A 27,595-nucleotide genomic window follows, 5' to 3' on the forward strand; every position below is an offset into this window, starting at 1 on the left:
AGTTAGATTAATTGGTGATTCTCAGTCGCCCACAGGTGTGAATGGTTGTGTGAATAAGGAAAAAATAAGGAATAATTTTGACTATCCATAGGCCTGTACAAAGAGGCTCACCGGGCAACACAAAATGAGATAGAAACTGTGGGAACATTATTTATTGTAAATATATCTAAATGACAACTACAGCAACATTTAATCTAGACATCTAATTTTTACTTTTTACTCATTTTTTTATTTTAGACTTTTACTTTTGAACCAAATTGGTTATGGTTATGTAGCACTGAGATGTCTCCTAGACCTCTAATCAACAGAAAATCTCTGTGGGTAAATGTGAATTGGTAAATGGTTAAAATCAGATTGAATTCAAGTCTTTTAAGTAACGTTTCACCTTTCACTCTCCAACCAAATTGTGATGTAAAGGGAGTTCCTTGGATATCTTTAGCACTAAATGACTAAAAAAGTAAAATTTCAGGAGTACAAATTATTATTCTTGCTTTTTTTGTACTCTCATTCTTTCATTTTACCACTAAACAAATTTGGCAGCTAAATCTGTTGAGGCTCTGACTGGTGGTTCAAGTGACCTGCAATTGTATATCTTTGACTTTTCAATAAATTACAAATGTTTAACCTAATACTAATATGCTGCAGAAAATTGTAAAGGGGTGTGCGTGCGTGCGTGCGTGTGTGTGAGGGAAAGCGTGGTTGTGGTAATTGGATGTTAGAATGCATTGATTGGACTAACTGGCTCTAACTACAGCAACGACAGAAGTACAATCACACAGTGTGTTATTTGTTAAGCTGTACAGTTGCACAGACATCCTACCCAGTTAATTTGCATCTTGGAACACCCTCTCTCTCCTCTCTCTCCTCTCTCTCTCTCGCTCTTAATCAGATTCGATTATGGAGTGTCCACAGAATTGCCATGGAAACGGTGATTGTCTCTCAGGCATATGCCATTGTTTCCCAGGATTTCTGGGGCCCGACTGCTCTCGAGGTAAACACACAAACTCTGTGCCACCTATAGGGAAGCAGTAATTGTTGCAAGCTCGTTATCGAAGCAGTGACTGTGAATCAGATATCTTTGGAATCACGAGGATCAGGAAAGAAAGTGTCTGTTGGGATATAGCAATTATAACTGGCCAAAATAGAGACAAATAAAGTGATGCCGTACAGCAGATTAATGGGACAGGAGTGCAGAGACCTCAGAACTTGTCTTTCAGTCCTCTGGTTTTAAAGATTTATTCAGTAACAGTGACAGTCGTCAGTATTTTCACTGATACACAGAAAACAATGTTGATAATTAATTCACCAATCCAGTCTTTACTGTAAACAAACATGGTTTGAAACAGGTATTATGGTGTAACTCAGTAACGCAGTAACCTGAACTCAAACGTCAGGTGATGTGAGCCAGCAGGATTCAGCTCAGAGCGCAGAGATTTCCCCACGAGTGCATGAAACTGCAGCAGATCACACAAAGCAGACACTGTGTTCACGGCTGCTGAGTTCAACACGTGCAGGTTGTTGAATTTACGCACGAGGAATGTACCTGCAACCAGCAGCTGAAATGATTTGCTCTGATTATGTCTTTTGACAGAAATATAATTCCATAACGCTCTCTCCCTCTCTGGATTGCTGTGATCGCATCAGTACCTTTATCAAAAGAAGAGCGGGCTATCAGCTGCTTTGCTTAGCCCACGACTGTTCTTTTCTTAATCAGTCAAGAACAGCTGAAATTCTTGGCTGAAAGGTTACATTAAATATTTGTAGCTCAAGAGATTTAGGACATATTAGCATTTTATTGAATATGAATCCATCTTAGTTGTTTGCACAGTGCACACACTGTAGACTCAGAGCTTAAGTTCAATTATCTGACTTCATCAGTAAAAGATGCAGTATGTGTGATTGACTTCATACGTTTGCTACAGCATCCTGTCCGGTACTGTGCAGTGGTAATGGTCAGTACTCCCGTGGACGTTGCCAGTGCTACAGTGGTTGGAAAGGTACTGAGTGTGATGTGCCAGCCAACCAGTGCATTGACATCCACTGCGGAGGACATGGCATCTGCATAATGGGGGCCTGCATCTGCAACACTGGTTATAAGGGAGAAAACTGCGAGGAAGGTAAGAATAGTGCTGTCATAGTACATCAGTTCTATATGATGTTTTTGACAGTAGTGACTCTGGCACATTTTGCTCAGCTCCACTTTATTGTGGTTCATTGAGATGCTCCACTGTTTAATTCAGTTCCAAGTAACTGATTTGCAAATGACCCTTGCAAATTGTTCAGGTCAATTTTGTCTATTTTGACATTTGACAACAATAAAATTCCCTAAATGTCATAGCCTGAAAGTTGATGTTTTTTCTTAAAGTGACCCAAAAATAGTTGTCCAGAATTATCTATAGACACTTATTATGAGGGAATTCTTGGCCCAGGTCAAAACTGACTCCAACTACTGTGAAGACCTGACATTTGCAAGGGTAAAACTTATATAATGTATCAGTATTTACTTTAAGATTCTGTTAATATGTAGGATTCTGATGATTTTGTTGTTAATATTATTTCTGCATGTTGGCCTATAGATAGATAGATTTGAACGTTATCATAAACATCATGTGTGTAGACAGTCATTCAGGCTGCCTGTTATGCTTTTAGTACAGCTCTGACTCTGTGTGGACTTATTTTTCCAAAGTCTGTGGCACAAATTCAGGAAAAGCACCTGTTAACCTTTAGTAACATGTTACAGTTGCCTCATCTGGTTGCCACAGGTTTTAAACAGGAAACCCTTTGAAACAGCAGGCACATCGCTCTCGGTCAAAGGCTGTTTTTTGTCTTTTTGTTTTTTCTCCATCTTTCTTCATTGTTACTGAATGCAGCAATGGAGCCCCTCCCAACTGCTAGGACTGTTATGCTATCTGGCTAGCTACCTTAGCCAGCATGCCATTTGGCAGTGTAATTTTGTAAATGTGCAGTTATTGCCAGGTGCTTTACAAATTTATGCATGCATGATGTTTGTCCTGTTGAAGAGATTTGTTGTAGTAATTGTTTTCTTGTATCCATTAAAGCCTGAGCACTGAGAGTGCAAAGGCCGTATTGCATCTGTTCCATGTGTTACCATCAGCAGCCCATAGGGCTGGTCTTGCCAGGCCTGCAGGACCTGTTCACTTCACTCGTGCACAGACATGAGTACCTGATTTTTACTCAGGCACTCATGTCAGTGTTTACCCATTTCAGTGTGCATTGTTGGAAGTTATCCAAACAAATATGAATAATATAAATAATAATGACAGAGATTTGATAGCTTTTGCATTTGCATTTCATTACGCTTTGCAACAAAACACTCAACACTGGCAGGTTTCATTATGACCTTGACACAGGCGGTTGGGTTTTTACCCTTGATGTGGACATTTTTGATAACGTATTTAATGCCACAGTCTAACTTGTAGACTAACTTATAAGAAAAGATGGAATGACAGTGGCCCCGTCCTTTATGATGTACAGCTCATATCATCTTTAGCTGTTTATGTTCATTGTCATACACAGCTTTTCTATTATTTGTAAATTATCTACATATAAATAATGAACCTAAATAGCTTAATTAATACAAATGTGATTTTCAGCAGTGTTTAAAACAAGTTTTTTGTTACATCCCTAAAAGAGGACAGGGCACGACTTTCAACATTTTGCTACAGGCCACAGACACTTTAACCTTCATGCTAATATCAATAATAGGGACGTTTAATTGTATACATAGAAATTAAGATGGAAATGGCTGAAAAGGCAAAGTAATACTTTACCTGATAGAAATTAATGGTCACAACCACCATTTGCAGCAACTACTTGCAGCTTTTTATGTCAGTCATGTTTCTTTGAACGTAGCATGCAAATGTCCAGAGAGATTCTCCTCTCTGTGGCAACTGTTGTGACCATCTGTCACCTTCAATTAATGGTGTAAAAGGGCAAACCGCGGCAGACAGGAAATAAAAACTTGCCAATTCTTAAAACTTAAACCCTCTGATGACCATTAAAATTTACGTGTAACATTTATATTAATGTGCAAATGTTACGTTCATGAATGATAGTTTTTCTCAGGTGTATATGAGGGTTAGGGTTAGGTAAAACATTTATAAATCATTCTAGTGTTATGATCTTTGTCTGCTATCCCTACATAAATATCAACTATTGAGCTAAGTGCTTAACAGCGTAGATTTGAAGTCATTTTCTAACTCTTACAAGCTAATCAGCTAAAATCTCTGCTGCTGACAGTTAGCTTATTAAGATATAGTGTTACAGCTACATGCTTAATTAATTTAATCTGATGTGCAAGTACATATCCACGGTAACTGTCCAATTGCTGACAGGTATCTGACTAAAACAAGCTGCAAACAATATACTACACTAATTTAATCTGAATGGATTAATACTAATTAATACTAATCTGCTGTTCACCTACCTACATGCAGAGACAATGGTGTGCACTGTATACAGAGGTAAAACCTACAAATAGGAAAATGTATATCACAGGACAGTAACTAGATTAGTTTCAGATAATTCAGCCATCAGTCACACTAATCCTTTGTGAATTAGTCTATTGGAAAGACAGAGGGAGAGGGACTCTGTGCCAAACAACAGAGCTTGTGTGTGTGTGTGTGTGTGTGTGTGTGTGTGTGTGTGTGTGTGTGTGTGTGTGTGTGTGTGTGTTAATCCCATTTACAGCTGCTAATCTGAAAACTTGTGTGAAAGATGCCATGTAGGATTTACTAGAAAAATACAAAACTGTATGTAACGTTCTTTGGTCTGTGCATGGGAACAGTTGAAAGTGGTCTTTTAGCTCTGTTGTCCACTATCTTCAGTCCAAATCTAAGAACCTGAGATGGTAAATGCTCTGCTTTTTTACTTGAGCACTTTATACAACATGGCTCATTTAAGCATGAATACAAGCACTGCTTTCTATCTGACATTCAAATTGAACACATCAGAGAATTCAGTATCTTCTGAGGGTTCAGTATCTTGATCAAGAATACTTTAGCCTGCAGGCTGGAGGACACAGGGATCGAACCACCAACCTCCTGATTAGTACTGTAAGTGATCTGCTCTAGCTCCTGAGCTACAACCACCCCTAAAACAAACAGTGATTTTATATGCCATTAATGAAACAAGCCAAGAATCCATCCATTCATTGCTACATATAAAAAGAGGAATGAGCTCATGAGTAAAATAATATCATGACCAAGATTCAGAAAAGAGGGTCATGCATATGCACAACTTTATATAAAATAGTATGTATATGCACTTTTCTGTCTTTGTATGTATGCACAGTTCTAGTGCCAATCTACACGGGGTTTTATGCTTCTGGCTCCAGGTAGAGCCTTTTCCATTGCCCTCAAGGGTTAAAAAAACAGTTAGTGCAGCTATGTACACGTGTGTGTGTATGTGTGTGTCCTATATGTACTATTTACTTAACTGATAATTCTCTTTCTGCGTCTGTCTTCAGTGGACTGTATTGACCCCAGCTGTTCAGCCCATGGGGTGTGTATTCACGGTGAGTGTCACTGTCAGCCCGGCTGGGGTGGAGCCAGCTGTGAAATTACCAAGGCCATGTGTCCAGACCAGTGTTCAGGCCATGGCACCTACAACGCAGAGACCAGTACTTGTGCCTGCGACCAGAACTGGACTGGACCTGACTGCTCTTTAGGTGTGTGTGCAGTGTTTATCTGTGTCCACTTTCCATTTTCTTTCTGATTTCTTTGTCCAGAGAATAAACTTTCTGTTGAGGCATTTGCAAAAGCAGCATCTCACAGTGCCTCACAGAATGAATACTTTCCAGTGCTTTACTGAATCATTATAAAGGAGTAAAGAACAGAAGGGTAAATATGAAATTAAAACAAAAAGTAGTTAAAGAATAGAACATAATTAAGACAACAGTGTTAGAAATGCAACACCCTAGGTGCTGGAATACTAAATAGGGTGTATAACTTGTAAAGCAAGAAGACATAAGATAAATAAAATAGTTGATTAAACCCTGTACTGAGGAAATATTAAAAGGATGAATAAACGTTCTTTAGCTAGACTAAATTTCCTACTTAAGTGTACTGTTCTACACAGGCACTACCCTGATAGCAAAAAGGTTGTTAATTTAGCCAAGTTAGCCAAGTGTTTCACACAGTCAAGAGAAGTTCGCCTGAAGATCTAACAAGTTCAATGCCACAGCTAAGGGCCAAACCACATTAAGACGTCAGTAATCTCAAGATGACTTACAGTGTGGTAGACACCCTGCAGTTGTAGCTCCAACACAAGAGCTCTGTGTCTCAACAGTAGAGTGAGTCAGAGAGTGGCAGTCAGAACAACATGAAAAACTTTTTTTTTAAGAGAACACAGCATCATCGGCAAAACATACCACACAGAACAGAAGCACATTTAGTATTATCTGCAAATAGCCCACTGTCTTCTTTGTGCTACACAGTGCATCACACTGTCATCTGGCTTCATTGATAGGTAAAGCTGAGTATCATCTGCATAACAGTGAAAATTGATACAATGCTTTCTAATAATACTGCCGAAGGGAAGCATGTACTTTTTTTTTTTTTGCATTTTTGGCCACAGCACCTTTTTTGTTAGCAGTGGAGAGAGATAGAAAATGAGGGAAAGATACAGGGTAAGACACACGGGCAAATTGGCAACGGGCCGGGAGGCGAACCCACGCCGCCCGCACTGCAACGCGGCATATGTATGTGGTCGCTGGCTTCACCACTAAGCCACCCAGGCACCCGAAGGGAAGCATGTATAGTGTAAATAAAATTGGTCCTAGGACAGAACTCTGTGGAACGCTAGTGCATGAAGAAGACTCCCCATTTACATGATTGGAGTCTATTAGATGAATATGATTCAAACCACTGCAGCGCAGTACCTTTAATACCTATAGTATGCTCTAATCTCTGTAATAAAATGTTATGGTCAACAGTATCAAAGCTGCATTGAGGTCCAACAGGACAAGCTCTACAGAGCTCTGACTCTTTGTCAGCCTGGCTACAGTGCTGAAAACAAACCTGGGGTTGTTCTTATTTTCTTCCATTAATGATGAATAGTAAGATGTCCTAGCTTTACGGAGGGCTTTTTTATAGGGCAACAAACTCTTTTTCCAGGCTAAATGAGCATCTTCTAATTTAGTGAGACGCCATTCCCTCTCCAGCTTTCGGGTTATCTGCTTTAAGCTGTGCGTTTGTGAATTATACCACGGAGTCAGGCACTTCTGATTTGAAGCTTTCCTTTTCAGAGGAGCCACAGTATCCAAAGTCGTACGCAGTGACGATGTAAAACTATTGACGAGATAATCGACCTCACTGGGAACAGAGTTTAGGTAGCTGCTCTGCACTGTGTTGGCACTGAAGAGCATAACAATGAAGGAATTAGATCCTTAAACTTAGCTACAGCACTTTCAGAAAGACGTCTGCTGTAATAAAACTTATTCCCCACTGCTGTGTAATCCATTAAAGTAAATGTAAATGTTACTAAGAAATGATCAGACAGGAGGGGGCTTTCAGGGAATACTGTTAAGTCTCCAGTTTCTGTTATATGTCAGGACAAGATCCAGAGTATGATTAAAGTGGTGGGTGGGCTTTATGGAAGTGATGGAATTTGGAGGCCAAGTCAAAACCTCAAACTCGTTGTTGTGCTCCTCAAACCATCCCTGAACCATTTTTCCGTTGTGGCAGGGTGCATTATCCTTCAGAATAAGGGCCACAGCCATCAGTGAATACCATTTCCATGAATTGGTGTACATGGTTTTCAACAATGCTTAGATAGTTGGTACGTGTCAAAGTAACATCCACATGGATGGCAGGATCCAAAGTTTCCCAGCAAAACATTGCCCAAAGCATCACATAGTGCATCCTGGCCCGGCTGTTCCCCAGGTAAATGACACCCATGCACCTGGCCATCAATGTGATGTATAAGAAAGCATGATTCAACAGACCAGGCCACCGTCTTCAATTGCTCCATGGTCCAGTTGTAATGCTCACATGCCCAATGTTGACGCTTTCAGTGACAGGGGTCAGCCTGGGCACCATGACTGTTCCCCACACTCCGAGATTGGGTACCAAGCCCCAATAACAAATGGTACGTTGAATGCCAGTGCAGCTGATCTGAAAGATGAGATCATGGCTAAGCTGGAAGCCCGGAACCCCCGAGGCCGATTACCAAGACTGTACATTATGTAAGGGTGTAAATGGTGATCTCAAGATGACTTATGGAGACCAGTGTACAGCAAATTATAATAGTCCAACTGTGAGGAGACAAAAGCATGAACAATCATTTCCAATTCAGATTTGGACACCATTCGATTGTATATTGTATATAATATACAATTGTATATTTAGTTGATTGAGATAAAAAATTTTTCCTGTATGATGAACTTCAGTTGCTGATATTTCAGAAATTTACAGTTGCTGATTCCATATTTTGATATATGCTCCTGAAATGAAATAAAGGTTCTATCTTGAATAACATGTTCTAGATTTCTTTTATACCCTTATCATGCCATGATAGAAAATCCAGTGCTTCCTGTTTCTGACAAATATCTGGATTGTTCCAGGTGAATGTTAGTTTAAGGGAATACATGAAGACTCCGTAAAGCTACGCGTTTTTAAAAATTCCCATCAGGCTATCAGAGAGGTGTTTATGTTAAGACTTTTAAGGCAGTTATGATGGTTAATACTGGAGCTAATGAAAGGTAGATTTTTACTTTTCCACAGAGTGCTTGTTCTAGGTCCAACCATGGGCTGTCTAGCAAACTTGATTTGAACCATTTTGAAATGTATTGCAGCCTACTGGCTAAGAAGTAGTGAGTAGTTCTAGGCCACCACTGCATGGCTTCTGTAAGGTTTTTAAACTTATTCGTGATGGTTTGTTTTTCCATAGAAATTTTGAGATGTGACTTAAACCAAACAACAGGCAGTTTATTAGGGATCAGTGAGAACAAATAGTTATTTTTTTGGAAAACCATCATTTTAATGGTGGCAGCTCTCCCCATGAGTGATAGAGGTAAACATGTCAGATCATCCTCTATCGTTTTTAATAGATGAATGTGATTCATCTATTAAATAGCTAATGTTGCCTGACTGTAGTGGGGTGGTGGAGTTGTGAAAATTACAATTCAGAGACAAAACTGTTGGTTTACTCCAGCTGATGGTGTAATCTGATATCGATGAGACCTTATCTCCACGTGTGGTCGTCTTCGGAAGAGAAGCTTGTTTCAGTTTCTGGTGGTTTCTTTTTGGCACAGCGATGCCCTGGTCTGGATCTGAGAAGACATCCCCCAGGACACGATCTGTTGTCTCATTAGGAGCATGCATACAAGCACATGGGGGCCATACAAAATACTGACTACCATTTTGAGTTGCTCCAATGAAATTTTGATAAAATGTACTAGCCTGCCTCATCATTTTTGTACTTTAATTTTCAGAGTGACTTTGAATTCACCCCGCTGTAAGTTGACCATTTTCATTTTCATAAAACAATGTGGCATTCTGTCTTTCCTAACACATTACCCAGTCCATATTAGTATAGATGTCAACACGATTTTTTTTCCATTGAGATCTGATGTGTTTTCAAAGTATTCCTTTCATTTTTTTGAGGAGTGTCCACATAAAACTCACACATATGCATGAGCATAATTATACATTCAGGTCAGTGTTACTGAGTGGTACTGATTTTCCATGGAATATTTACATATTTCCATATTTACAGAAGGCCTAGGACATATTCTGTGTTATTTTTACCAAATTAGGAACTCATTCATAGATTCCCTAAGTGAAAAAAGCATGGGTCAGTGGTGGGTTTACAAATCCCAGTGCATTAACACTGACAGTGATACTTTTTGAAATAAAACATGATTTATATCACAGCTTCACTTCCAGAAATTGTTCAGAAAAATAGATATAAAAAGAAGACAGTGGGCTTTTTGCAGGTAACACTTACTGTGCTTCTGTTATGAGTGGTATGTTTTGTTAATATTAGCTGATGATAGTCTGCCTCTGTTTGCCTTTCTGATTTGGCGTCCTTTTGTTCCTAACACATTACCCGGTCCATATCAGTACAGATACCTAGCATGATTTTCTGAGCGGTGTATATAAAAACTCACATGCATGCATGGATAGATACAAAGCCAGATATCCTGAGGCACTTCAGTGCAAGAGTTAGATTTAATCTCTCTCTCTCTCTCACACACACACACACACGCACACACACACACACACACACACACACACACACACACACATAAATAAACACAATGACTTGTAGTATTCTGTAGTGAGCGCTTCCCTAACCTTACTATTTCATGCTAAGATGTAATATAGCAAACACAGAGTGCAGTCCAGTTCACAGCTGCAGGTGAACCAAGGACAAACACACAGGAAAGGTTTAACTTATTTTCTAATATTTCATCACTCTGTGTGGGCAGGTTTTTATGGTTGCATTCTCATGTGTTTTTTTGATTGCATGTGATTCATTTCACCTTGTTACTGTTACAGAGGTGTGTGACGTAGACTGTGGCAGCCATGGTGTGTGTTATGGCGGTGTGTGCCGCTGTGAGGAGGGCTGGACCGGAAGTGTGTGTGACCAAAAGGCCTGCCACCCACTGTGCAGCAAGAACGGAGTGTGTAAAGACGGGAAGTGTGAGTGTGACCAGGGATGGACAGGGGAGCACTGTAACATCGGTGAGTGGGTGTCACACACACACGCACACACACACGCACACACTTTCTATTACAACTATACTTTCAAAGTTCTGAGTTGGACACAATGACAGAGTAGCATACAGCCTTGAAGAAACCTACAAATATTTTAGGTGAGCTCTTTTTCACTGATTGGACCTCATATAACTCTTCACAGATATATTACAGTCTCTCGTCTTAGTGGCTACTCCGAGGGTAAGATTAGAGAAAATTAGGCTAGTAATAATATGTCGTTAATTGTCATCCAATAAAACTTGCAAAAGTTGCGATAGTGCCACTGGATCTAGGCTGTTAAAGCTGAATTACCCTTCAGCATCAGTCAAATTGGTCACAGTGCTGGATGATAATGGTGAGGTATTTTTTGTAGCTGGTGTTAGCGACCAACACAGCAAAAAGATTGATCTTATCTGTCAGCTCTGCCTTAATTACTTCCAGAAAGTTTATGGCCTTGCATGCATCTAAAACACTGCTTCCTGGTTGTTGCTAATACACCGTATTGTCTATCTATTACACAATATGATCAGAGTCAAGTGATCATATTGCAGTTTGATAACTAGCCTAAAGTTACATAGTCCTCAGCCAAACAAAGGTCTGAAGGAACAAGGAGTCCTGCCCCAGATAGTTCATCTGCATTCATAGTCAGAAAGTAAACCGTGACCAGCACACACCTGAGGAAGCCTTAGAGAAAACCTTCATGCAACTTGTATTTGCTGACTGGCTTTAGCAGATAGTGGAGAGTGATGTTCTTTGGATACTGTAAGACATACACCAATCAGGCATAACACCTGCCTAATATTGTGTTGGTCCCCTTTTTGCTGCCAAAACAGCCTGAACCCATTGAAGGTGTGCTGTGGTATCTGGCACCCCAATGCTAGGAACAGATCCTGTAAGTTCCAGGGTGGGGTTTCCATGGATTGGACTTGTTTGTTCACCCATTAACAGGTGCTATGATGAAGAGATAATCAGTGTTATGTACCGTCAGCCTGTCAGTGGTTATACCTGATCGGTGTAAGTGGGACTGAGCTATATCACTCAAGGCACTTCTAAAGAACAGCTGTTTCTTGTTTTCAGTGACGCAGACACTGGGATTATGTTTGCAGTATCCATGATCAATTGAGAAACTCCATCCTTTTATGCTGCGATGGTTAACCAGTGAAACAGATTAGTTGTACCATTGTGGTAGCCTCGACTCACTACCAAATGCTTCACTTCAAAAGCTGTTTGGTGTCAAACAGACTGGGAAAGAGCTCCAAATTGGCTTCAGTTATTGTCACTTAGACACACACTCTCTCACACATGGGGAGGAGGATGCTGAAAGCATAACAGTGAGCTGAAGAGGAGCTTAGCCAACAAACAGCTTGTTTACTGAGATGGATTGAGAGGAATCATTTGGGCTTCCTCATCTCTAACCACCACATTTACATCTGTGGTTAGTCCGTGTTAGAGATACAGTTAGAGACTGTGACTTCACTCAAGAATCGTTTCCAGATTCATTAATTAGTTGTTTTTATATTTCAGCTCAGAAACAGCCCGGCTTACATCATATCCTCTCATTTACAAAGTAACTGTAGTTGCCCTGATCGTGGATTGGCCATTGAAGCGTGCAAGGTTTCTCTGATGAATGTGATGATGAATTAATGGGTCTCCACTTTAATTCATATCTTTTTTCTGCTGCCTTTTCTGTACTAAATTCTCTTTTTCTATCCGTCTTTTTTTCCTTTTTTCCTCCCTTCTTAAAGCTCACAATCCGGATATTAGAGTGAAAGGTACTGTACACTTTTTTTAAAAATGTATAATCAGTATTATCACTAGTTTTTCCCCCTCCCTTCATCCTTTGCTTTTTCTCTTTATGCACTGCTGAGCTGTGGCTGCTTTAGCAATTGATTGATTGATTGATTGATTGATTGATTGATTGCATTTCTCTCAATCATTATGCCAGCTCTGATGAGCTGTAAGGATTTAAATATTGTCCTCAGGCAGTAGAAAACAAAGCCTGTACATGTTTAACTGTCAGCTTGGTCTGGTTTTTTCACAGCTGGCTTTGAATGACTCTGAATGTTTTCCTCTGCTGCCCACTTGTTCCTGACTATTTAAGCAGCAGACTGCCTTTTTCCATAAAAAACAAACTATTAGTAGTACTAGTTTACCGTGTTTTAGTTAGTTAGTATTTTAAGGTTTGTATATAACTTTTAGTTTCATTGTAGTGAATGTCTCGAAGCAGGGTAAGGATCCAGTTTTGGATGATACAGCTGGGTCACAAAAAGAGGGGACATCCATAAAACAAATTTACACCAGCTGTAATAAGAGCTGGACTCACTGAAAGACATTTACCTGGTATTATTGCGTTCACTCCCTTTGTTGATAACTGCATGTTTGATGTTGTAATATTGGACTTTTTCAGTGACTTTGGACAACTCTGTGTTTTACTTTGAGCAGACAAGAGCTATCCAAGCACAGACAAAAGCAGTACTGACCCTCTCTGATGCAGACCATGAACTCTGAGTTTTCCTGTGAGCTGCTTCCTTCCCTCTGTGTTGTGTGCTGCTGCACAGTCAAATGCCCACGTAGTTGTGACTGGATTTAAAGAGCTGTAATCCGACTCTGACAGTTGCTTCTTGTGTTAAAGATGTAAATGCTTTAGTTCATACAGGACATTACTGTAATTACCAGTTTTGCACAACTTAAAAGTTTCATTTTAAGTGATATGATGATATTCCGAGCCCTCCTTGTGGCATGGGAATATTCCAGATACAGAGCTCAAAGATGCATACTCAGAGGTATTGATCAGTAAAAGTAATTATATTATAGTGTTTTATAAGTGCTTTTTTTTAGACTGTTCCCTGAATGCAGTTGCGTTTGGTGCCACATGTTTCTGAAGGAGTTTTCTAAGCTGACATCTGTACTGTTGTCTGTTGTGGAGAGAAAGCATTTTTGTGACTGTGGCCTGAAGATGAAGGTGAAAGACCAAGCAGGACCCACCATAGCGTATATCCTTGTATACGTAAAGAAGGAATACTCCAGAGATAATGTTGCTTAACCAAGAGTGTGGCAGACTGGGATCCTGGCAGGCCCCGAGAATTTTAGACCAACCGATTTCACGAGCCTTCGGCCTCTACCCTGCAAAATTGAGTCTTTCCTAACAAAAAGCTTACATGAAATGATGGTCTAAAATCATGTTATTATAAATGTTATAAATGGTTTCTCCTTGAAATTTCTTTCCAGCTCTACATTTTGATTCTGGAGCTCTACTGGCACATGTTTAAAGTGGAAAAAAACTCTTTGTAAAGCCCCTTTATACAGCCTCCCATTTCAGCTTGAAAATAGATCTCTTTAAGACGGGCTCCTGCTGAGTCCAGTCTGTTTTGATTGGCTGGCTGCCAGCATGAAACTGTTCTGACTCAATCTTCAGAAAACATCTCATTCTCTGATTAAAAAAAGTAGGATGTATAAACCTGTGTACAAAAATATTCAGGAAGAAGTTAATTTTAACTCCCTAAATGTATTTCCTCAAGAAGCATCAATCACTAGGCACAAATTTCTGACAGTTATACTGCTAACAAGAGCGAAAGGTGAAACCTGAAATTATGTATATACTGCAGCCTAAAAACAGGTGCCACATTTCACTGACATTGAAAAATAATTTGAATTCCTGACTGCGCTGATTTGGGCCTCTGACTGCCTCGTCCTCTAGAGCAGTGACTACGGACAGTGTGCATGATTTAGATCAGTCCACGATGTCAAAATGAGGAAAATCACCATTTAAGAGAAATAACACTGAAAAAATAAAACTGGTGTCAAAAATATGAAGCTATAGCATGACTGTGCGACTTTGTTTCTTTGTTAGGTAACATTAAATGCTGTCTCCCACTCTGGTTTTAGGAGTAGTTACAAAAACACTGTCTGAGGACAAACACACAAACCAGGACACACACAGCTCACCAACATGGATGCTACTCTGTGTTTGTCCTGGCCTTTGACTGCCTCCTGTTTCAGACTCCTTTCTCTTAACAGTGGCTATAGCAACCATGAACTGAACCATTGTCTTGATAAAGCATTTTGAAGTTGTAGTGTTAGCATTTTCTGAGCTGCTACATTATACTGCCAAAAGTATTCCCTCACCCATCCAAATCACTGACGTCAGGTGTTCCAGGTGTATAAACAGCACCTGGACATGCAGACTGCTTCCACAAACATCAGTGAGAGAATGGGTCGCTCTCAGGAGCGCAGTGAATCCCAGCGTGGTACCGTGATAGGATGATACCTGTGCAACGAGTCCAGTCCTGAAATTTCCTCAGATCCCACAGTCAGCTGTGGAGAGGAGTAAATTGATTGTTATAGAGGAGGGGAAATATTCAAAGGTACCTAAACTGTTCTTTGTACCAGGGTGTGCTGTTGGACATGTTACCTCAGGAGTGGATGGCTCACTTTTGGAGCCAGCCTCGAGTGGACGCTTCACATACTGCTGTTTTTGGCACTTATGCATTTTTAATTTTTTTCATTTTTCAGCTCTGTGGGTGTGTGTGCTTTGTCCTCATTCATTAAACTGTGCCATGATCCTAGCTGCTATTGTGTTTCCTGAACCATCTCCACTGTTAACAGTTGCTTGAGACACCATTCAGATCACTGTGAAATACATTTAGCTGGTGTTTTACATCACCATTGTGTCTAGATTGTAATAGGTGGTAATTAAAAAAACAAACCTTCCAGCATTAAATATATCACTTCATATCATCTAGTAGTTATTAGAGGATCAGCAGCTGAAGGTTCGAGCTTCAGCCTCTGTCGTGGTGAAAGCTGCTTCATCCTCGTCCAGAAGGCTAGTGCACTGCATTTGATTTCAGTCCATTCTCTCCAGCTTCGTTATTAACAGAATCTGCGTTATGTGCGTCATAATGCCTTCGTATTATCGTAAACTGCTGCATTTTTTATTGGCTCTGTCTTTCTTCTCTCTTCTGAGATCTAAACTGTGAATGAAGACAGATCTAAATGAAATATTTGCACTGCTATGGGTCGACTTCTTTGTCTGCTGTGATCCCAGCTCTTCCTTGCTGCCCTCCTCTTCCTTTGGTTGCCATCTTCATCTGTCTGTCACAGAGTATACTTGGCAGTGCTGCTTTTGTTTCAATTTACTTTTTCCCTAATTTTCCTCCCTCTCTTCCTGGTGCCCTCTCCTATTCTCAGGATATAAAGGTAACTCGTGCCAAGACTAATAAAGGCCTTACTGTCCCAAAATACAGTCACTTCACACTCTGCTTTATAAACTTATATTTCTGGTTCATTCCATTTCGTTTTAGTTTTTCTGTCTCTTCTTTTTTTTCTTCTGCTGTTCTCCAGTCTTTCTCAATGCTCGGTGTAGACTTTGTATCGTCGTATACTTCTATTTCTGTATTTTTTTCTGGTTGCATCATTCCTTTTCCTGTCTCTGACTCACACACAACACATAGACCATACAGCTAAAGATGCACATGAGAACATACCTACAGAAATTACAAATGCACGCACAGTCATGAAGCAAAGGTGTGTGACTCCTGTTTTGTCTTGCATCCACCAGCCTGATATGTGTTAATTAAGCCAGTGGCTGTCCTTCTGTCTTTGATCTGTCTTCACTTTGCTCTCTCTCTGTTTTCCTTCCCCTCGGTCTTTACCTCCATTCCTTGTTCTGTCTCTCCAGCTGGGCTTTGCTTGGTTCTGATATTTACTGTTTTGATCAGTCTGATTGCAAGCCTCACTGTCAAATTTGTGATCAAGGAATGCCAAACAGAGGCATAAAGTATAGTCTTTGGAGGCATGTAATCCAAAACACCCTGCCCTCCCTATACTTTGTGTGCTGTCTTTATGTCTACCTGTTGTGTTTTCACATGGATTTGAACTTATTATTTTGTTTCTTTGACTGACGAGAAGAACGAGACCAAAGGAATCCATATTTTTGCAGCAGAAACAAGCATCCTTTTGAAGAGAAATCATAGTGCTTGTCAGTTCACTTGGTGTTAAAATTCTCTCTGATTTAGTTAGAATTTACTCAGACAAACTTTTCAGTTTGACATGCGGAGACTTTTCTGCTTTTGACTTTATTTTTGGTTTGTTTGTATGGCCTGTTTCCATAACCACATTATGCAACAATGCCATCTTCTTTTTTTGTTCACGAATGAAAAATTCTGCATTATTTTGGATTAATTTTCAGTCAAAGCCAAGCAGCAGACAGCGCAGCCGTTTAGGCTGTTGGCAATCCTGGTACTTCATGTGAAACTACAACATGAGTGCATTTCACCAAAGGCTGACTGTCTGTCTGTCTGTCAGTCTGTGTCTCTCACACGTGAGCTGCTGTAATTAACTGTCTTATTTGTCTTATCAAGTTATCAGTCTGTCAGTCCATTAAATGGAGGAAGGTTCATCACACGGGGTTGAATGCCTTTAAACACATCCAGATTTAACCGAGATATGTTTTTGAAGTCTGGTAAATTTTGTATTGAACTTGCTGATGGATATAACCCCCTTTTTTGAGAAAGGTCAAACACTTTGTGAAATGTGATTAAAACAGAATGCAATCATTTCCAAAAACATTTAGACCTTATTTCTAATTAAAAATATTAGATTCAATCCTGAAATTAAATGTTGAAACTGAGAAATGTTGTTTTATTTTAATTGAATGACTCCAGTTGATGCCAACAACATGTTTCAAAGAATTTCATTACCTGGATGAAAGTTAATGTCACTAATGTCCTGATGGACCTCCGTACTGTCACAGATGCTGACCTTTGAACTGTGCACTGATGGTGCAACTTGTCTGTAGCCTCGAGCAGGCAGCTGTATTTTTGGATCTTATTCACGTCTGTCTTTTTCTTTGCATTTTCCATGAGTCCACTCACAGTGATTTTCAGAAGTATTACCAAGCCCATGCAGTGATTCCCAGTTCCCAAACATAGCCCCATGAATACAGACATTTATGTGGATTTTCTGAACTTTTCTCCAATATGGTTTAATAATACGTCAATAATAATAATGTACTTTAGATGATGAAATTCTTTGTATCACAAAGATCTTGATACACTGAGAAAGGTCATTCTTAAACTTTTTAACCCACGTCTTTGCTTGTGTCTGACGGCCTCCCTGACATGCTGTCATTGTATTTTTAATTAATGTGTCTTACATTGTGGAACAGTGTAAGGTTAGTTGGTTGGTTCATTGTTTTCTTTAGCATTATATAAATTTTCCAGTTTCTTTTTGCAGCTTTTTTTGAAACATGTTTCTGGGGTCTTTAATTTTGGAAATCATTGCATTCTGTGTTTATTTCCATTTTACACCACATCCCGAATATTTCTTGAGAGCCGACAAGCTTCTGAAACAGCATTTTATATATGTTGGGATAATAAAATCTCCATATTGTTTTCTAAAATGTATTCAAGTGACAACTGATTTGATAAGACATTCGGTGTAAGCCTGTTTCTAATCTTGACACATTCAGTTTTTAGTTTATTTGTTTAATGGAACAGATTATGCAGATCCATCCAGCCAAGTACAGACTCAACAGGCAGTTTTCACACACATTGTAAGCCATGGGCCAGCCTGCTGAGTTAAACTGACTATTTTCTCAATTATTTTCTTTCTTCTTCTTCTTTTTTTTCCCTCTAAGCTAAAGTCAAAGTCCATTGGTTAGAAAATTTCTAATGTATTTCCTGGTTTTTGTCTTGGTTTGGTTTGTTTCTGTTTTTTGTTTTCTGGAGGGGTATTTTTATCAGATGTTGGACTGAAATCACCTCAGTGTGTAACAGGAGGATTTCACTCAGCAGTCTGAACCCAGCCTCGTAGCTTCAGAGGCTGCCAATGCCCCCAGGCTGTTTCTGACTTGGAGTGAAAATTTATTGTCCCATGATGGTCTCAGTGCTATTTCAGAGGCTTTTCCAAGCTGAGAGAGAAACTCCAAATATGCTGAATTTTTGGAATGAAAATGGCCCCAAATTTAAAAAACAACAACAAAAACTCTCATTTCACAGCAGTTCAGTACAACAATGTCATCACCTCCCTTCAAAAATGTATATAGGTTGAAGCCTGTTTTTCACACTGATGGTCATCCGTGTTCTGGCGCCCTTTACTCCCACTGCTCTAACTTTTCTAACTGTGTTTGTCCCCTGTACCCAGAGGGTTGTCCAGGTCTCTGCAATAACAATGGACGATGCACCTTGGAGGCCAGCGGATGGCACTGCATCTGCCAGTCAGGATGGAGAGGGGCAGGGTGCCATGTTGCCATGGAAACTCTATGTACCGACAGCAAGGACAATGAAGGAGGTATGTTTGTGTACATACTCTAAGAGTGTGCAGATAGATTGTTAACTATATAAACAGGTTTGGTTGATGGCTGGATGAACATGGGGTAAGGAGAATAATAAATCTAGTGGCAGGATTGTGCAGTTGTCCTCCCGAGGGTACAGAGACATTAGGTAGAAATTAGCAGTTGACAGGTCTACCCTAGATATGCCCTGGGAGAAGGTCTGGGATTGGAACAGTGAGTGGAACCGTTTTTACATTCTCAGAGTTCTCAAAGCACTCTGTACTTGTTCTCTTTTTAAACCTCCTCTCTGCTAATATGTCGAGGACTGAGGAAAAAAATACACACTTCTGCTTGCAGCATAACTGTCTATGTTAGAAGGGGAGAGAATAAGTAAATGTGTGTGTATATATATATATATATATATATATATATATATATATATATACACAGTAGTAGTTCATATGAATGGGTGAGTGTGTCCAAACTTTTGAGTGGCACCCAGAAGAGACTGCTGTGAGCTGCACACCAGTAAAATGAAAAAGGTGGACACATAGAAGTCAGCTAGTAAAGCACCCTTTTGACTGTGATAATAAATGACCACAGTAAAAACTGTAAAGTTTCTGGGCTCAGTTTGAAGCCTTACTGACATGATTTTTAATTAGTAAAATCTGGTCCCCATAAGTGTCCAGAAAAATGATAAAAGGGCATCCTTTTAATATTGGTTGGCCATATTAGATTAATTAAGCTAGGCCTACCTTGTGATGGATTAACAAACTTGCTGAAATGTACCTGAGCAGCACAGCTGCATTTGTTATGAGCCTCCCTTTGACAGTGCAGTAGAAAGGCAGACCAACACTACTGGGGATTGGATCTTTTGTAGGTAGTTTTGAAAGCTTTGAAACAGCCTTTCAACTAAGGAGCATAAATAAAACTCTTAGGTACACTGCTCAAAAACATGAAAGGAGCTTTTATTAATCAGAGCATAGCATCAAGTTAAGTAGCAAAGGGTTCTTTTAATCAATTTCAGCAGCTTTGGTGTTAATGAACTTAACAACAGCTGCACTAGAGTTGGAACATTGAGACAACCCCCAAAACAGGAATAGTTCTAAAAGTGGAGGCCACTGAAATTTGTTCTCTCCTCAGCTTTTCTGTTTTTTCATGCCCCCCCCGCAGAGGGGAGAATGGGGTATTGTTTTTTGGTATCTGTCTGTCTGTTTCCTTGTTAACAATTTTACAGCAAAACTACCAGTGTGATTCATACCAAATTTGCACAAAAACTGACTACTGACCCCTAGATCGCCCGATTAAATTTTTGCCATAATTGGGTAAAGTTAGAAGTCAGAGGTCAAGTTTTTCTGAAAACCTTGTGAACACAGTAGAAATGCATCTACTAAAAATCTTGGATGAGTTAGAATCTCAGTGACCTTGAGCTAAAGGTCAAGGTCAGAAGTCAAGTTTTCTAAATATCTTGTGAATGTGATAACTCAATAACAATGTTAAAATTCATACCATAGATGACCATAGAGGGAGATTTTATCTCTGGCCTGGGAATGCCTCGGTGTTTCCCTGAGAAAACTAGAGGAGTTAGCTGGGGAGAGGAAGGTCTGGGTTTCTCTGCTTAGGCTGCTGTCACCACGCCCCAGTGGAAGAAAATGGATGGATGGATCTTTCACATTGCAACTCACCATTTTTTCTTTCCCCTCTGTCCTTCTTGGTAGTCCCTAATATACATACACTGTACACGTAGTAATTCCACTGTATTTATCCATCTTCTCTCATCCCTTCATTATGAATTTCAGAGTACAAGGTAACCTTTTATTTTACATTTTCCACACCTTTGTTTCATTGCTTTATTGGCACTCCTTCCTCAGAAGCCCATCAATATTTGACTTATTTATACTATTTTCAAACCCAGATCAAGAGAAACAGTACAGTAACTTAGGAATATTGTCTCTGGCTCTTAGAGTCCCATTAAGCTGCCTAGTTACTGTGTCCTCAGTGCAAAGGGAGAGCATTTCCCTCATGTCAACATCAGACTAATTTCCTGTCATATTCTTTCACTTTTGTAAAACAAGCCAGAAGAAACCATCACAGTCAGGTTTGCCAGTTCCTAATGATGCTTTTCCTTTTTTTTAACATTTTTCAGTGGCATAACAACTCTGTAGTTATTAGCAGACACACCATATTTAAAGTCTAGTCTAAAGTCCTATGATTGTGTGTCATACAGTATGGTGCAATAGTCTTGTGTCGCCATTCATTTCTTTTTGTCTTGCTAAGAAAAGGAGAAAAAGCTGCAGTGATTTATTGAAGCATCTGCTAACGTAGATGGAAATATAATATATGAAGCAAAAACTATCTTTGTGTGATTCTAAAACACTTGAATGTCAATATTTATTTTATATTACAGTCTGAACTCTCTTAGGCAAGCTTTCTTGTAATTTCTTTAAGGAGTAGTGTTCAGGAACAGTACTCCAGGCTTCTTGAAGGACATTTCCAAGCTCTCCTTTGGATGTGGGCCATCATTTGTTTAGTTCTCTGTCAAGAGTATCCCATCTTGCTTCAGTAATGTTGAGATCTGGGCTCTGAAGAGGCCAATCTGTGACTAAAAGTGTTCCACTGTGTATTTTTCTACCCAGGTATGCTTTTCCTGCACTGGTAGTGTGTTTGGGATCATTGTAATGCTGAAAAAGTAAGCTGTTGGCAAACAGATGCTTTCCCGATGGTACTGGATAGTGGTACATCTCTGCGTTCATAATTCCATCAAGTTTGACAAGGTCCGCCAGCACCACTGGCTCAAATGCAGCCCCAAACTGTACCAGATGGTTGTACACATTCATTGTTGTACGGCGGCTCCTCTGTACATACTGACAACGATTGGAACCATAAATTGCAGATTTGGATCCATCACTCTCAGGACCTGTTAGCTGTTATGGTCCTCATATGCTTGCTCTGTCTCTCTGTTATCCATCCTCTCTTCTTAATCCTTCAGTTTCCTCCTCATCCCTCTATATCTCCAGTTCTTACTGTTTTCATCTCTCCATCATCTCTTCATAAAAATTTAGCTTTTAAGTTATCATTCCATACTTCATCCTTGAATGTCTGGTCTCAGTCATTTACTGTAAGGAGAGCTGTTAATGATTTAACTTGTTGTTGTGCAGGTTGTTCAGGACTGTGAGTTTGCTGGAGTCGTGTTTTTCTGGATCAACTGCAGCTGTTAAAATCATCTTGTATCAGTCCAGCCTGTGAGGCTGGTTCTATCATGTATGAAACAGTGTCTGAATTTAGTGTTAACGTTTCTGTGGCTCAAACTATTTTTTTCTTTTTTAAATAAACTAACTAAATGTAACATGTATTAAACATGTGGTAAGTCTCCACTATGGTCTCCAAATGACTAAAAAAGAAAAGCTTGTGGGGAGGTTTAATCCTGCATCATGGGAAGCCTGCTAATGCTATCCTGCACTTCCTCATGAGCGTAAGTATAATCTCAACTGTTCATTAAGCTTCACATTTGAAGCCAAACGGTCTCAGGTTAGAACCCCTGTATATCTGACACAGTTCTGTGCTGGCTTTGTGAATACACGTTTGTGTGTTTCAGACGGCTTAGTTGACTGCATGGATCCGGACTGCTGCCTACAGCCGTCCTGTCAGAACCAGCTCTACTGCAAAGGGTCGCCTGATCCAGGGGAGGTGCTCAGCCAGTCGCCGTCCTCATTGGCTCCTCAACAGGTGAGGGGATCCAATCAGAAATTGAAGGGATAAATTGACTGTACTTTTCAGTGTAACAGCATCAGTTTACCTGTGTGTTTATTTTGCCTTTCTTAGGCTGCCAGGTTTTTCTACCAGCGCATTCACTTTCTAGTTGGTCCTGAATCTACTCACATAATCACTGGAGAAAATCCTTTTAATAAAAGGTAATCATGTCGTCTGTCATATTTATTCATTTTTTCCTTTTGTATTAAATGTTAGCAGCAACATCAGTGTGATAATACAGTTATTATATTTCAAACCATGTATTTAGAGATGAAAGCACTGATTTGCTGTAAACAGCTAGTGGATCTTGCAGATGTGTTTTTCAGACTTTATGAGTTCATCTTTGCCATCTCTAATAAACAAACATTAACAGGGTTCACGTGCATTTTTCATTCCACAGTAGTGTTTAGGATGAGTACTGAACAGTTATAATAGCCATAAAGAGCGATATCCACATTGGGGGGGTGGGGGGGGGTCACACCTACTCATGGCTCATGCACAGAATAATTAGAATAATTAGAATGACCTCTAGAGCTTATGTATCTAACCATAAACCCCACTTTTTTCTTTTTTTTTTTTAATCAAAGTGGGTTTATGCTTCATTTATTTATGTTCATTTATGATTGTTTGACTTGATTTTTCTTTAAGCTTGCAGGTCATAGTTTACCCTATCTTTATTTAGCAAGGCATGAAAAACAATAGTTTGGCTTTCTGTACGGATAAAAATAATAGAAAGTGTAAACAAAACTGAAATTATAATACAGTGACTCCAGGTTTGCCATTTCCCCTGCCAAAAGCCATCCCTGCCCACACCTGCCTCAAACATAGCATTCATCAAAAATGATAACAGAGAGCAAGAGGGGGCAGCCTGCAAAATACAGAGCGTGAAAGGCAGCTCTACTGACATGGAAGAAACATGACAGCAGTTTTGTTTGGTCATCTTTGTGCTTTTGTCACATTTTTCATGCTTTACTGAATGTTTCAGAAGTGGAGAGGGACACAACCCTATAATAAAAATGTCCAGTATTTCCATAATGGAATCTGCCTGCAACCTTATAATAAAAATGTTTTATTAGACATGAAAACACAGGTTGTGTGTGTTTGTGTGCATGCATTTTGAGGTTTGCTGTTGGAGGGTATTTTCCTTTTTTAAAGATATGACGTTTTAATTTGTTCATCATCCAAAAAACACCACTCAGAGTACAGGTCAGGAACATGTGTGGTGTGGGGCAGGGAATGGTTTTGCACTACAACTGCAGGAAGGTAAGACTTTTATGGAAAATCAAATGGCTCACCTTCCTGCAGGTGAGGGGCAGCTGTGGCTCAGGTGGTAGAGCAGATTGTCCACAGATTGGGAGGTCAGTTATCTGACAGCAGGCAAGACAAGGGTGGGACAAATACTGGGATGAGAAAAGCTAAGTGACTGGAAGCATTCTGTGGTCTGGAATCATTTCACCATTTGGTAATACTTAAAAAGTCACTTTCCTGATATCACAAATCAGCAATGAGCTTACATGACCTGAGAACTGTGAACTGTATCTCAGACATCTTGCAGTTGTGACCTAGTTGCTAACAAAGTTAAATATTAAATAAATAGCTTATTGTCATGGTATTTTATGTGCAAATATTTGGAGCTACGTAAATTTTCATGGCAGCTGTAGTGCTGACAAACCTGCAGACACAGGACTTAGTGATTAATGAGATTTTAATTTCAATTTGTGTCACTTTTCAATAATTGTGAAGGCAACATTTTGGGGATACGATGATTACTTTTTCATTCCTTTTTGCTACAAAGCTCATGTTTTTTTGTATCTTAAAAATTAGGTTCAGTACTTAAAAGCAGTGAAATAATGCACACACAATATTCACATGAAGACATGCCTTTATGCATGACTCAGACAATGAGTAAACTCACATGCATCAGCAGCAGAGGGTTTGTTTGAAGGCAAAAAGGCAGCAAACATCCCAAAGCTTCCTTTGTAGTAGCAAAATAAAAGCCCTGATGGTTCTGAACGGTTACTCTGTCAGCATTTGATAGCAAGTTAGCTTAGAAAGCTATGTTTGTCAGTGAAATCTACTGTATGTACTGTGCTATACTCTGTGTGTGTGTGTAGGATTATTTCAGATTAGCTCCATACCTACAGATATAATTCCACTCTGGTTTGGGACGTTTTCCTTCCACGGGCTGTAAAATCTCTCTGTTTCATTCCTGTCTTCTAGCATTTGTTTGTGTTTCACACTCTGATGAAGGCCTAATAGTAGTTTGGATGATTGTGCTTCCTCGTGGGCACACTGAATAATTTGACTCTTTTGAATTGGTCTGATTTCAGACCAAGCAGCCCCATCAGTAAGGACAAAAGTCACTGCTAGCTTGAACGATTAATTTACCTCAAGAAGTCAAATCCAAATATTAGTGAAGCTAGTTAAAAAATAACCAGCTGAATAAACCATATTGTTTGCCAAAGCAGCATACAAGTTTTTTGTGTGGAAAAGAAATTCCAGGCAACAATAAGTAGATGTGGAAGTAAAAAAAAGAAAACTTGTCTGTGACCTTCACATGAAATGGATCTTATAATAAGGAGAAGAGAATAGATAACCTCATGCTGCTCACTTGAATGCAGCTCCTAAATGCTGTGCTGCTGGAAACGATGCTAATGAGAGTATGCTGTAAGCCCTGTAGTAGCATCAGTGTGACGTTACAGTGCTCACACTCCCTCCGCTCAGCAGTCAATCCATAGTTGTTGTTTTTAAGTTATGCTCAGTGCTCGCTGCAGCCCGATCACAGTGGTGATGTGAAAACATAAGGTGTTCTCTGCTTATATGTTTAGACAGTTTTCAGCTCAGCCGCAGGGACTCAGGCCAGAGGATTTCAATCCTTGATGGTTTCATTTGTGCAGTTAATTGGAGTTAAACATATTATAATTTCTTATGTAAATGTTGCATGTAGTGCATGTATAAAAAATGAGCTCTCTCTCCCTCTTTTCAGCCTGGTGTCGATAATTCGAGGTCAGGTACTGACAGCTGATGGAACCCCTCTGATTGGAGTCAATGTGACCTTTCTTCACTATCCTGAACATGGCTACACTATAACACGCAAGGATGGCATGTGTGTACTTGTACATTGTTAATATTTTCACAACTTTCTGTTTTCTTTGTGCATTTTGTCTTTTTGTGGGCCAGCCTTTTTTGTTTTGCTTTTTATTCACTAAATTAACTTGTGAAATATAATTGGAGTATTAATCTGCAGAGATTAATACTCCAATCAATCTGATGCAAAGATTTTTTTCCTTTATGGGCCAGCCTCCATCAGTGGTACCTCCTCAGTGACCTTTCACTTGAGCAGGGCGGTAATCAGGGGTGCTTGATGCGAGTTGCTGCCGAGTACTAAAATAAAAACATGGTTCACAGCTTTTGATTATGTGACCTGCGTGTGCCATATGTTATATGTAAAAGATGGACATAGTTTCCAGCAAAGGGGATGACTCCTGTGTAGTAAAAAAAAAAAAAGAAAAGTTGGGTTTCTGTTCAATGTATGGTCTCAATTTCTAGATTCAAGTCTCACTGAATAAGCTACAACGTGATGTTCATTTAACAGGGTATGATTTAGGGTGGGGTAACACAAAATTCAATTCAGTTTTATTTCTAAAGCACCCAATCACAGCAGTCACCTCAGTGTGCTTTATACAACCCCCTATGAGCAGCACTTGGTGACAGTAAGAAGGAAAAACTCCCTTTAACAGGAAGAAACCTCCATCAGAACCAGGCTCAGGGAGGGGGGGGTCATCTGCTGAGGGGGGGGGGGGGGGGGGGGGGGCTGAATCACTCCCTGGCCTAGCAAGTTGATTGGCATGGTGCTAGCTGTCTGTGTAGTGTCCCGAGGTTTCTCAGTCAGATAAGCCCCTTTCTCATCAAGTCAGATTTCAAAACGTCGAGATGGGGACAGCAAAAACGTGCAGCTTGAGACTTCATAACAGAACCTCACTGATGACTGGTTAACGTCACGGTGGCTACGACCATTCTTGTATACAGTCTGTTGTTCAAGCAGGTGTATGAGGTAACAGGTACAGCGGAGGAGTATAAACAGCATCCCTGTTCATTCATGTAAGGTTCAGCAAAAATTTGGTTTAGAAAAAATGTGCTCAACATTGCAGTGTACAAATGTACATCTGTAGTAGGCATTAAATTAAATAGGTGTACCCGTCAGTGTATTTACTTCCTTTGGTGAAGTAAAGAATGTGTGGGGACCTCCTTCAATGTAATGAAAGAGGAAGAGGTGTCTGTCACAGTTTGTTCAGGATTAAAGACAATGATGCTCACACTACTGGAACCAGTTGGTCCAGTGGGTTCATAAAGAGGAACTGAATAGGTTTTATTGCCACTTGAAATCATGAGAGGTTACCACAGAGTTCCTAACAAACTGCAAAAAGCATACAGTATGAAACACTTAAAAAGTCAGATCAGCAAAACAAAGGCTGAGTACTTAAATCACATCTATATTCTGCTCTGACATCCCCACCTCCACTCACACTCGGCTCTATCTTTAATCTCAAGCACATCAGCTGAAGTATGAATGTGTGGAGGAGAAGACTACTTTAATATGCATTGAATTCACAAGGATGCAATCAATTCTTGCAGAGCGCTCACACGCGCACACACAGACATGCACACACTCAAGGAAGGGCATATAGAATAAAAGTGCTTACACAAGCCCGCTGTAGGTGTGTAATGATGTGCACACAGTACACAGTATGCACATGAGTTCACGATGCACAAACACTCAGAATTTAAATGAGCCAATTACAACATCACAGTTGAACGTTTAAGAGTCATTGCACAGCTGCAGAGGGAAAAC

The 27,595-nt window shown here is 39.8% G+C and overlaps 1 protein-coding gene across 2 annotated transcripts in view; it reads left to right on the forward strand.

The window, feature by feature from the left end:
• Window positions 1-27,595, forward strand: part of tenm3 (teneurin transmembrane protein 3) — a 280,572-nt gene that overhangs the window by 167,786 nt on the left and 85,191 nt on the right. For both annotated transcript variants that reach the window (XM_030724603.1, XM_030724604.1), the window contains 8 exons: window positions 890-991; window positions 1,923-2,117; window positions 5,489-5,689; window positions 10,524-10,709; window positions 18,864-19,010; window positions 22,589-22,719; window positions 22,816-22,904; window positions 25,730-25,849. In XM_030724603.1, the coding sequence (XP_030580463.1) occupies window positions 890-991; window positions 1,923-2,117; window positions 5,489-5,689; window positions 10,524-10,709; window positions 18,864-19,010; window positions 22,589-22,719; window positions 22,816-22,904; window positions 25,730-25,849 (1,171 nt within the window). The remainder of the gene's footprint in view (window positions 1-889; window positions 992-1,922; window positions 2,118-5,488; window positions 5,690-10,523; window positions 10,710-18,863; window positions 19,011-22,588; window positions 22,720-22,815; window positions 22,905-25,729; window positions 25,850-27,595) is intronic.

Source organism: Archocentrus centrarchus, unplaced genomic scaffold (genome assembly GCF_007364275.1).
Source record: "Archocentrus centrarchus isolate MPI-CPG fArcCen1 unplaced genomic scaffold, fArcCen1 scaffold_38_ctg1, whole genome shotgun sequence".
In the NCBI taxonomy this organism is placed as follows: domain Eukaryota; kingdom Metazoa; phylum Chordata; class Actinopteri; order Cichliformes; family Cichlidae; genus Archocentrus; species Archocentrus centrarchus.